The sequence below is a fragment of the Schistocerca piceifrons genome, chromosome 3 (genome assembly GCF_021461385.2).
Source record: "Schistocerca piceifrons isolate TAMUIC-IGC-003096 chromosome 3, iqSchPice1.1, whole genome shotgun sequence".
Classification (NCBI taxonomy): Eukaryota; Metazoa; Arthropoda; class Insecta; order Orthoptera; family Acrididae; genus Schistocerca; species Schistocerca piceifrons.
In genome coordinates, this window is record NC_060140.1 from 200,490,897 (window position 1) to 200,504,245 (window position 13,349).

General features: G+C 41.2%; 1 protein-coding gene across 1 annotated transcript in view; it reads left to right on the plus strand.

The window, feature by feature from the left end:
- Window positions 1-13,349, plus strand: part of LOC124790013 (protein Skeletor, isoforms D/E-like) — a 337,997-nt gene that overhangs the window by 76,181 nt on the left and 248,467 nt on the right. The window contains exon 2 of the mRNA XM_047257562.1: window positions 6,395-6,538. Coding sequence (XP_047113518.1) covers window positions 6,395-6,538 — 144 coding nt within the window. The remainder of the gene's footprint in view (window positions 1-6,394; window positions 6,539-13,349) is intronic.

A 13,349-nucleotide genomic window follows, 5' to 3' on the forward strand; every position in this document is an offset into this window, starting at 1 on the left:
TCACGTTGTCTCCGAGTTCGTAGGCAAAGTAGAGACTTTATGGAAGCATAAAATAAAATGTGGTTTTCTCATCATACGTGCATCACACGCTTAGTAAAAATTTGGTTTTTATGTTGCATTATTAAAGTTGATGCAGCAATAATAATAATAATAATTAGGTTCGCAGTAATAAAGTTTTTGGTTTGAAAGCTCCTTCTGAACAAATGTTTTGGAGATAATATGTAAATACGATTTTATGGCAATCTATGTCTTTTCAAATGGAGAAGCACCGCTTTTCCTACTGAGCCAAAACGACCCACAACCCACTTTTTTTTTTTTTTGAAAGAAGCCAAACTAGCAGGTAATGCAAATTGGAAACAACCAAACTTAAAAATGATTAGAGCCTTTCTAAATGTAATGTTTTGTATATGAAAGATACACGAAAATCGTTTTATATGAATTTTCTTACACTGAAAATTAAGCAAATTATTGAAAGTTAGTTGCTAAATCAAGTCGATGAAACCAAAAAATATATGAATAACAAAGAAAACTTGCCTTGTTATAAGTGTGTCTTCCGCTGTTCATCGATATAATGAAGTGAGCCGATATGCCCTTTTGTTACCTGAAAAGACATACCTATTAGATACAACGTAATTTTTATGTAATTTACGTAACTATAAAATACTGTTTGATTACCGGTCGTGGACGCTGAATAGCCAGAACCAAGTGCAAGAACAGTTTGGAACACATGTAAAATGGACGAGAGCAGTGAACGAAACGAACAACTGGATACTGAACTAACTAGGAGCAGTCGGCCGTGGGACTGGTCATGCGACCGAGCGAGGTGGCGCAGTGGTTAGCACACTGGACTCGCATTCGGGAGGACGACAGTTCAATCCCGTCTCCGGCCATCCTGATTTAGGTTTTCCGTGATTTCCCTAGATCGTTTCAGGCAAATGCCGGGATGGTTCCTTTGAAAGGGCACGGCAGATTTCCTTCCCAATCCTTCCCTAACCCGAGCTTGCGCTCCGTCTCTAATGACCTCGTTGTCGATGGGACGTGAAACACTAACCACCACCACCACTGGTCATGCGAAGAACGACGAGTGCGGCCGAGGTAGACCGAGACTGAGACAAGCATGCGACCGAGGCTGGAACGAGAACTGCCGAAGTAACCGCCGCGACCGAGGTGAACTAGTGAACTATGAACCGATCGTTCCTCGTTCCCGGGAACTATAAGTAGACCGCCGCGACCGAAGTGAACTATGAACCGATCGTTCCTGACAACTATAAGTAGACCGCCGCGACCGAAGTGAGCTATGAACCGACCGTTCCTTGGAATTCGTTCCTCGGTCCTTTCGTTCATCTTGGAGAACCGTTAGTTTGCACCCGTTCGTTCGCGAACTACCCATCTCTAAAGACCACAGTAACAACACACATTAGTTTTTCGGCACACAGGACGCCGACTGCTTGTCACAAGCAGGCGTCAGAGGCGGGCCTGGAGGCGATTTAGCGGAATGCAAAGAGCCCGGATGCTGGTAGCCGTTAGCAGTAGTTGCTAACAGTTGGTGCATAAGGAGGAACAAAGTGTGCGTACGTGACCCTGCGTGCACACGTGTCTTGCACTAATTAGCGAGCGCGGCGCACGGTCCGTTAATGCAGCGCGGGTCACACGTAACGGTGGCCTGCGCCCGCCAGCCCGGCTCCCACACAGCCGCGTGCCAGGCCTTGGTTCGACGCCCGCTGCCGCCACCTGCCGCTGCGCAGTACCTCCTGTCCTGTCCGCGCGTCAGCCGAGCCGCACATCAACTCAGTTCCTCGTATTTCGCAGCGACAGCGCGCTCCTGCACGCTTTGTGAACGCCCTTTACCAACGGCTACCAAAACTTCTACAAAGTAATCAACAAATTTTCGGGAAACGTAACCGTTCTCGCACTTCCGTCGGTGTTAGGGAAGCCATTTCAGTAATTATTTCTTTCTTAATAATTTTTAATTAGCATTATTTGAAATATTTAAGTAAAAATTTTAATTAAAAGGAACTGAAATGACTAATAACGTAAAGTTAGAAGAGAACAATGCTGTAATACCCCTTTTTTTGCCTATACAGAGGGGTCCAAAAAATGTACCCAGTGTTTAAAAGTCCTGTTGTGTACATAGTTCCGCGTAGTCAGCGCGTACACAACTTTCCCACTAGAGCGCGCCCCGCTAAGCACAACAGCGCAGGCGCAGCGCTCGTCCGTCTCCGCACCACGAGATGGCGCTGTCTTAGAGACGGACCAAATTCTGCTTCCGCCGATCAGCGTATTAATATGTAACGCAGCCACGAAGAGAAATGTATAGACACTTTGTCAAGTATCAGAGATATGTGAGGATAAGATTAACGTACCAATAACAAAGCAACTTTAGATTGTCAATTGTAAATAGCATCCAGAACCAAGTTAAGTTATTTTTATGCTTGTTATTATTGTAATAAATGTGTGTGTAAATTAATAAAGTTCTCTTTAAAGTTGGTCACCATCAATCTGCTACTCTAAGCGTGCAAGTGACATTTCTATCGTCTGATCTAACGGCAGAAGATAAAAACGCCACGATAAGACCACGAGACATATTGCTGATGCTCGCCTACTTCGTTAGAGCGAAAATTCAAATAATCTGATGGTGTGTGTACCGAAGGTCTTACAGTACGCACACCACAAGTCCATAACTTGCAAACTAATTGACGGAGTTGTCTCATTTTTGGTGAAAGTGTAGCTTAAAGTCCAACTTAAAGATATCACTGTAGGTGTTCGAAATGGTCACCATCAACATCCACACACAAACGATGCCGCCGAACTGCAGCACGAACTACTGACTGCAACGTGTTCAGTTGGATATTTGCACATGAATGTACGATGGATTCCCGAAGTTCATCCAATGTGCGTGGCTTTTGTCGATAAACGACGTCTTTTAGTGTTCCCCACAGGCAAAAGTCCAGAGGAGTTAGGTCTGGGGAACGTGGTGGATACTCCACAGCACCTCTACGGCCTGTCCATCTTCCTGGTAGATTTTCGTCGCGATACAACCTAACACGATTTTGATAGTGGGCTGCGGCACCATCTTGTTGAAAGTAAACTCTTCCGTCTCCATACAAGTCTCGGATGTCTGGAGCTTCTGAAGGTACACGTCACCGGTAACTGTGCCGTCAAAGAAGAATGGCCCAATCAAGCCCCGGTAAGACAACCCACACCACACATTTACTCCTGGCAAATTCACGGCTTTGTCTGCATGGATGTTCGGATTTTCGGCGGCCCAGTAGATGCAATTGTACCACTGAGTTTGAACTGTGCCTCATCAGACCACACAATCATCTCTGCAAACTCTTCATCGTTGCGCACCATGTTAGTAAACCACTCGCAGTACTCCATTCTACGATCTGGGTCGTCCTCGTTCATTGCGTGTAGCAGTCGTGGGATGTAGCACTTCCACTTTGCTGTCTTCAAAATTCGCCGAACACTTGAGCGACTCACTCCAGTTTCACGGGCACACTGTCTTACAGACTTCTGTGGTGAGCGAGTGAATTGTTGTAACACACGACGGGAGTTAGCTGGACTTGTTACCGTTACTCCAGATTGTTGCTTGTGTACATCTTTCACACAGACTTCGGCTTCAAATTTGCCTCGAATGCGACGAATCGTTAAACGTGTCGGTGGCTCTGTTTGGTACTCATTTCGCCATTGCCGTTGAACCTCATTAACGTTTTCGTACTTAAAATACCACTTCAAAACTGACTTCCTTTCATCGAATGTAAGCCTTGCGCCAGCCATGTTTACTGCAGTAACTAGGTGCAACTAAGAACAAAACACTGACTATCTGGCGACTGTCATCTGACAAAACAAAACAACGTAATACAACACTTGTGTGGCGATTGCCGGGACTACAAACTATTACAACACCAAAGATGAGGCAACTCGGTCAATTAGTTTGCCAGTTACGGAGTTTTAAACAGTGGATACATTTTTTGGACCCCTCTGTATATGCACGCAACCATCATTGTTAGTTCATTACTATTCCTATTACTACTCCGATCCCTGTTCTGTGATTGCGGTTATTACTGTTGTTGCGATTGCTAATATTGCGTGTTGTGTACAGTGAAGCACTGAAATTATATCAAGTTATTTTAAAGAGTGTATCGATCATTTTATAAAAGTGTTACCGGCGCCAAGTCAGCGTAATTTTCATCATCCAAAGATAGAGTTTCAGAGACTTGAATTTGTATAAAGAGAGGGAAAGATAGATTCTTTACTGATTAGCACTAAAGATTTGTGATATTTAACATTAAATAGCATTATCAAGTAAAAATTAAAAGCTGAAATTAACTGCATTTTAGTGTGAATATTTGCAAAACTTCACAGTATCAACATTCAATGCTGCAGACTGTTAGAATCTCTGGTCAGACGTAAACTTTAAGATAGCTGGAACATTTTGGTAACTTGGTAATGAACATTTATTGGCCTATCTAAAGAACAAAAATGTAGGAAAGACAATCAACTTTAGCACATATTTAATTAAAAATCAGAATCAGCAGTGCAGTCCAGATAATTACGACGCAGCCTGTTCTGTAACGAATGCAATAAACAGTTCATTAGTATCGCACTTAGTGACTATAAACTATTTAAATTAAATTTGAACGAGCTGTATCATCTTGAAGCGTTCTTGTGTTCTCATAAGTGGCCATAGTACAATAACAATTGAAGCTTTGTCGCCGTGATATTCATGCAAAACAAAATAAGAGCTAGCATACTCAGGCAAAACTATGTAAGTCAAGACAATATCACGACAACAAAGCACCACCAGCTTCAGAGCCCCTGTCTCTTTACGTTCTTTAATTTTATTGTTTAGTTCTCCGAATATGTCTGTTCGTTAGAGCAGTTGGTCAAATGCTGAAGCATAGCGGAAAAAAAGCCTCCCTATAAAATACACAATGGGTTTTTGTCTGGATTTTCATACCCAAACGAAGAGTGGGAAATGGACAAATGTAATATCAAACTGACCAGCGTCAGGTCTAGTTATGTATAAACCCATTTATTTGCTTGATAGTAATCCTGATAGTTAACAAAAAATTAATTACATAAGATATATTTGCACTTTGGAATACGGACAACCATCAGCCGTATAGGGGAATGACGAATCTGAAAATTTGTGCCGGAGCGGAACTCGAAGCGGATTTTCCTCTTTACGCGAATGGTCGCCTTAACCACTTGACTACTCGTGCACGACTCACGGCCAGGCCAAAACTTTAATATGCCGTCGTTCCTACGTTCTTCGCACATGCTTTCATTTCGAAGGAACACTGCATCTTTCTTCTTAACAAGACAGGCACTGCAGTATCGTAAAGAAATTAATTAGTGATGTGGGCGAAATTTTTAGTACGAACTTTTATTGTCAAATGCAGAGAGGAAAATGGACAAATGGGCAAAAAATATTTAATTTCTTGAAAGTAGTTATGGAAATTAAGAAACACTTACTTATTGATTTGAAAGGAAACTGAAATATTTCACGAACAGTATGTAAATGAAGTGTCAGAAAGTTCAGCTCCTCAAGACCTAGCTACTTTTCGGATAAAAAGTTACATTCGTGTGATATTTAGCTGTCAAACTCGTTTCCTCTGAATGAAGTGCTGAATTCGGGGTATTTAGAAAATGAAAGACGCTAGGAAAGCAAATGAGGTGTTAATAAGATCATGCTTTCTGATCAGAACTCGAAAATAAAAAAAACTGAAATGGTCATTAAAATGTTTTGTGAAATTATTTGTGAAAAAGGAAGAAAGAAGTTGATTGCAGAAACATTGACGCGCCGTTGTGTCGTGCTCAAATGTTTCTCTGATCTATTTTATTTCTCACTTTCAGACAAATTACTCCACAAAACATATAACGAACTTTCAGAAAAAAATTATTTAATTTGTTCTTTGCATATTCCGTGGTTCACATTTGTGGTAGCTCACTGTAATTATTCTACGACTGGCTGATTAGGTTCATCAGATGAGAACTTTGTATCAGACTCACTGAGTGGCTTCAAGAAAGGTATATTCACAGAAAATGACAATTATTCTTTTGTAGTGAACACATTGTGTGTTGTGGGCCAATCACTCTATAAATAATTCAAAAGCCAAGATCGCTTAAACACTGTTTACTAGATGATCGGTTTCAACACACTAAAGGTGTTATCATCGGATCTGTGAAGATATAGAAGATATAACATGACAGCTTTGAGGGAGGGCTTACATGATTTCCATTTTTATTTCTGCGACAATGATTTTATATCAGCTGGTCTGCCTCATGTATCGTTATATCCAAATGAAACCTGAATAATAGATAAACAGATCAAGAGAAAACATACAAGAGGCACCTCACCTCACACAGCACGGTTTGCTTGTTGCAGGACTGGGCGAAGCAGCACAGCCCTATTACGGAAAGTACATCGGGAAGCTGAAGACGCTCCACCACGGCGTCACGGGCGAAGTGTATGCCGTAGACGCGCGTACGCTACACATCAGGGACTTCAGCTACGATGGAGAAGGACCAGGTAAGGATCAGGTTCAAAGGCGCTCTGTGTCCACTTACCAGAAAGTAACATATCAGCAACGTTCCTGGCATACCAAAACACTACGGCGACATCTCAGTCGATCTTTACTCTTCTTTCCCAAAGACTCGTCACACTGATAACTTCTAGACGCTTCTTGTGAAAGGTAATATCATGGAAAAGACACACGATCAGACTTCTTGTAACAAATCTTCCTGGGAATATCTGTACAGTTCCCACTTTTCTACACTCGTGACCAGGCTCGTGAGTCGCTTCAGAAATTCTCGTCTACGCAGACTTCAATTCTAGCGTTAATCCTCGTATCCATAACTCAATCCAACCGACCTATTTTTTGTAGAAATTCTCAAGACAAATACGCCTGCTTGATTTTGTTTCATTTGATAGTAACTCTGATTGTGCACAGTACAAATAACACAGCTACTTGAGTTGCACAAAACCGATTCAGTCGCAATTCCGCTCTCTGTAGTAATCCGAGCTTTTTTTTTTTCGGTCTAGCACATGCGCCACCCACTTCCTTCTCGTTTCCTTCGTTGATATCTCATGGAACAACAAATCATTCAGTTAAATTGCTTACTCAGTATTTACTGATATAGTCAGCATGGCGAGTTTTCTACCTACCTTACGTTTCCTGCACATATTTATAACAAATATTGACACAAAAACCAATGGTGATAATTTGTACAAACCTTCTTTCAGCAGTACGATAAATAGCAAATGGCAATTACCTATTTCAACATTTTGGCAGCCGTTCATAATCGAAGTTCTTTCGGTTTTACAAAATAGACGTCCATCAATTTCATAAAAAACCTATACAATAGATACAACATCACACTTTTCTTGTATGGGAGCTCTTTCTGCATATTATACCCCAGTATTTGTAACCCAAAGTTCTCAGTTAATCGCCCTCAGATAATTTTTCTTCATGCGTTAGATTTAATACAAACTCAACTTATTGTGGTTGATTTATATGTTATTATTTCACATTCATGTAGAGAACATAAATTAACACCACTTTCAAAAACCAAGAACCATCACCAAGACGGGACCCAAACCAATCACCGTCTTTTGGCAAGACAGATATGATTCGTCGAGACTTTTTCTGTTGGAGAGGGTGAGAGCAAGAGTTTTCATTCCCGCCTTACCCTTGTTAATATAAGCTTCCTTCGTTCTAAGTCATTAAATTATTTTGAAAATTTCCTAGAGAAATTTTTTCGACTATGTCGTCAGTGTTGCTGAATACGTCCAAACATAAATACTTTTTAGTAGAAAATAAATATCTTATTTTGCAAAAAAAAAAAAAAAAGAAAAAACTGGTTTGACATTAAACATGATTCTTTCAAATCGAAAATTAAATTGTTTCTTTTAAAATAAGAAGACAAAAGTCCTCTTCTACGTTTTGTCTTTGCTTCAAAAAGCTAAATGCTCTTCGGCTGAAGGTCTATCAATTAAGAAAGAATAGCCTTCCAAAGATGAAAAGACTGACCTTTGAAAATTTAGATTATTCTTCTGAACAAAGTGAAATATCTTTTTTCTAAGGAATATCTTCCAAACGCTAAAAATCCTTCTTCTGAAACATAAAAGGCATTTAGTCTTAAAATTAAAAACTATCCTTCCAAGGAAAAGTTTAAAGCTACTCTACAGGTAAGTATGACTCCTTGTCTGAAGGACTAAAAATCTCTTTTGTAAATAAGATTGCTGTACGAAAATAAAGGAATAGAATTGAGCAATGAAACGTCCTCATGGTTTGTTGCTGTTGTTGTGGTCTTCAGTCCAAAGACTGGTTTGATGCAGCCTCCATGCTACTCTATCCTGTGCAAGCCTCTTCATCTTCGAGTAACTACTGCAACCTACATCCCTCTGAATCTGCTTACTGTATTCATCTCTTGGTCTCCCTCTTCGATTTTTATCCTCCACGCTTCCTTCCAGTATTAAATTGATGATCCCTTGATGCCTCAGAATGTGTCCTACTAACCGATCCCTTCTTTTAGTCAGGCTGTACCACAAATTTCTCTTCTCCCCATTTCTATTCAGTACCACCTCTACACGTCTAATCTTCAGCATTCTTCTGTAGCACCAATTTCAAAAGCTTCTATTCTCATCTTGTCTAAACTGTTTATCGTCCATATTTCACTTCCATACATGACTACACTCCATACTAATTTCACAAAGGACTTCCTAACACTTAAATCTATACTCGATGTTAAAAAGTTTCTCTTCTTCATAAATTCTTTTCTTGCCATTGTCAGTCTATATTTTATATCCTCCCTACTTCGACCATCATCAGTTATTGTGCTTCCCAAATAACAAAACTCATCTACTACTTTAAGTGTCTCATTTACTAATCTAATTCCCTTAGCATTACCTGATTTAATTCGACAACATTCCATCATCCTCATTTTCCTTTTGTTAATGTTCATCTTCTATTCTCCTTTCAAGATATTGTCCATTCAGTTCAACTGCTCTTCCAAGTCCTTTGCTGTTTCCGACAGAATTACAATGTTATCGGCAAACCTCAAAGTTTTTATTTCTTCTCCCTGGACTATAATTCCTGCTCCAAATTATTGTTTTGTTTCCTCATGGTTTACATAGCTGAATATATTGAGAAGAAATGAGACAGTTTAGTATTCGCGGTCGCTATGATAGGTCACCATGTTGGGGGTTAGTCATCTACAGAATAAATACTATTGAGATGCAGATTACTGAACTTCAGGCCTTGGATGCGAACAACGTGACTTGTTTGCGATGTGTGATTAGGGTCAGTATCATCTGAAGATAGCCCTGCAGGCAATACTGAAAATAATGGCTTACACACCGTAATAATTTCAGTATATTCGGGTCGCACATTGATAAAAATACATATTTGAGATCATATCTACTAATAGAACAGAGTTGTTTCTGGCACTGTACCCTTGAAGTCGAACGGCACAAAACAAATTTCTATCATAACTGCTAACATCATGTGCTTCTCTTGGTTGGTGTGTTTAAGATGACTTCGTAAATGCAGCTCCCAAACATATAATGCTGAAAGTAGCCTAAGGAAGTTAGATCTGTATCTACATATAGATGTAGGAATACACTGTAAAATCCTTGGCAGTGTGTACTTTAAACCAAGACTGCGCTCTTCTCTGTATATAGTTAAGGACAATTGATTTCGCGCCTGCCCTAATTGCTAATTTAGTCGTGGTTCCTTGGCAAGAATACAATGGAGGCAGAAGAAATTTAGTAACGCTGGCCTGAAAAACTAGTTAGTTTAATTTGTACTATAGGGTTTCACAGCCTATATCGATCACTAGCAGAGCCTCTGAATTCCATGTCTTTTGTCACGTATACTACGTAATGACACACAAAGCGGCATTAGGACTCTAAAACACATTACAGTACATAACTGTAAGCAGAAATACTGAACATGGTAAAATCTTATACTATTCCTTTCTCACTGCAAATTATACTTATTGTTGCATTTCTAGAAGAAAATTTCAGATCTTTCCGGTAGCAAACGAATAACATTCTCTAAACACCGGCAGAAGCCATAATATTTCTTCGTTCGCAATTAATATCGCTCCGGACTAGGTTGTTGGTACTAAACGATTGTTAGGAAGTCAGACTGAAAGAGTTAGCGCGTCATCCTAATTAGCGCTAAACTTTGCGCAACATAAACGCATTACTAAATCTTTCTCCTTCCCAAAACGGGCTTAAAGTCATGGATAAAAGTTCTACGTTGCTACCTTGTATTATAGGATGCACTGACAAAACTCCTCTCCTTTTAGAAATATTCACTGCCGGTAAAAAAGGCAACACCCTCAAGGAAAAATTTTATTGACAAGTGAGGTGATAGGTAGTTCCTCCTTGTAGAAGTATATGATAACAAATTCAGACCAAATGAAACATACACGTCAGTAAACGGCGCCCAAATAGCCGTATCAGTACCAAATGTATCCCCTCTGGCAGTAACGCAGGCGTCTATTCTCACATGCAAACTATCATAAACGTGCCGAATAGCATCCTGCGATAGATTATCCCAAGCACCTTGCACCTTCTGTTGCAGTTCGGCAGTAGCTTTTGTAAGCCCTGGAGAACGAGTAAAGTCCTGTCTTCATCATGTCCCATGTGTGTCCAATTGGCGAGAGATCTTGCTGGCCAGTTGTTGCGCACGACAAAGAGCACGTTGCGTCGCAGAAGCCGATTCCGAAAGTGCATTATCCTGCTGCAGAAGCACATCACCAACCTGTCGAAGAAATGGCAATTGTACGGGAATAACAGTCTGTGCAATGTAGCGTACACTGGTTACTTTACTCTGCAGAAATACCAGAAACGATTGCAAGCTCTAACTGATGCCCTTCCCCCTCTGCCCCCTCCCCCCCTTCCCCTCACAGCGAGAAGTCTAGAATCAGACCTGTGTGTCGTGGGCAAATGTACTCTGGAACAGACGACTCACTAGGTCTACGTCACACACATATACGCGCATCACTCACATACAGACGCAACCTACTATCACTGGAGACAACAGGACGCCATTCCACTCTCCAGTCGAATCCTTCACGACACCAGTGTAGCCATATTGGATAGTGTCGTGGTGTCATTGGTAGCCGGGACTGGGGCATTCGTGACTGTAATCCTGCTGCAAGCAGACGATACCCAATGGTCTGTGATAACACAGCAGGTGCGACACGTGCACGTCTAGCTTCCCTGGATGACGTTCTGACGGCCACTACCGTTCGCACAGTGCGTCGATCTTGATGTGCGTCTGTACTACGTGGAATTCCAGGACTTGGTCTACAGACCAGTGTTGAAAGCAGAGACACGCCACCGACACACTGTGTCCAGCAAGTGCAGCAATTCGTCAACGTGTCCATCCAGTTTCCCGCAGGCCCATTATGCTACCCCTTTCAAATGGCTGACGCTATTCGATAGAAGTATATACCCGTCAGTGGTAGTGTAGAATGAATGCTGCAAACACTGTTCACCCCCAAACTCTGTACAGTTACTGCCTGCAGAATCTAAACAGAGGGTGCACAGGCAGAGCTCCTGAGCACAATTTGATCGCCGAAGCCGTGACAAATGAATCAACCTCTTAATATGTAAATATTATATGCTGATGCCACTGAACACAGTCCTTGCAGGGAATGCATTTTTTTCGGCGGTGTATAACAATCTAATGTAATAAGTGTAGCAATTGAAAGAAAAACAACCCTCGGTCACTACTTTTAACAAATTAACCTGGTTTCAACAGTGCTAGGAGTGTCTTCCTCAGAATTCAAATCAAAGTATGGTCTATATTCTATAACATGGTCACAGAATTATGACTAAAAACGTATGATAGGGTATAAGTACGGAATCATCGTGAAAGACTGGCAGTATTTATATGTCGTTTATAAAGTAATAAATATGTCAAAAGAGCATTAGTCACAAAGATATTTAAGATAAAGAAAACTGTGACGGCGAGCCACTAAGGGCTGCTCGTTACTTGCGTGGTGCAGGTTACAAAACGGACTTTTTATAAATGATGTATAAGTACTGCGAGTCTTTCACGATGATTCGTACTTATACCCTATCATACGTTTTTAGTCATAATTCTGTGACCATGTTATAGAATGTAAACAATTATTTCATTTAAATTCTGAGGAAGACACTCCTAGCAGTGTTGAAACCAGGTTAATTTGTTAGAAATAGTGACCGAGGGCTGTTTTTCTTTCAATTGTAACTATTCACGGTCTCTGAACGTGCAGCCATGTACAAAATTTTGTAATAAGTGTGGCATTAGACTGGTATTTCCTATATGGGTTACCATAAACTGATGACATCATGAGCGTTATCTAGAAATACTTGTTTTATGTTGTGTGTCTTTTGTGCTTATTTTTTTGTGCGGGGGAGGAAGGGGGGGGAGGGGGGAGACCAAACAGCGAGGCCATCGGCTCCATAGGATTATGGAAGAGTGGGGAAGGAAATCGGCCACGCCCTTTCAAAGGAACCATCCTGGCATTTGCCTGAAGCGATTTAGGGATATCACGGAAAACCTAAGTCCGGATGGCCGGACGCGGGATTGAACCGTCGTCCTCCCGAATATACGCAGCTCGTGGTCTAGTGACGCCGGCACGGTAGCTCAGCGTGTTCGGTCAGAGGGTTAGCTGCCCTATGTAATAAAAAAAACTGTGTAAATGGATCAACGATGAACTAGATCAAGCGTCATGGGACGTCCGCCCCGAACAAACACAACGGCCAACAAAGAACAAAATGAGATTTTAAAAAAAGTAGCTAGCGAGCGTTGCTGTCTCTGGATCACGGGGTCCCGGGTTCGATTCCCGGCCGGGTTGGAGATTTTTCTCTGCCCGGGGACTGGGTATTTTTGTTGTCCTCATCATTTCATTCTTACCATCATCATTCGTGACAGTAGCTAGATTGGACTGTGTAAAAAATGGGACTTTGTGCGGGCGCTGATGACCGCGCAGTTGAGCGCCCCACAAACCAATCATCATCATCATCCCGAATGCGAGTCCAGTGTGCTAACCACTGCGCCACCTCGCTCGGTGAATGTCTTTTCTCTGAACTGATAGGAGAACAGTTCCCTTGTTCATTTGTTTAGCCAAGCAGTCAACTATGTAATTTGATCTGTAATGTTATTTCATTTCAGCTTTCTTTTTTACTTGTCATACCTGCGTTATGTATTATTTCAGAGCGTGCGTTTCCACATCTTCATAAGTGTGTGTGATAGTGAGATTTAAGATAACAGCTTTTAACACACACCGCATTCTGAAAACTGCATTCCACGTCAAATTTTATTACACAAGTCCCGTCA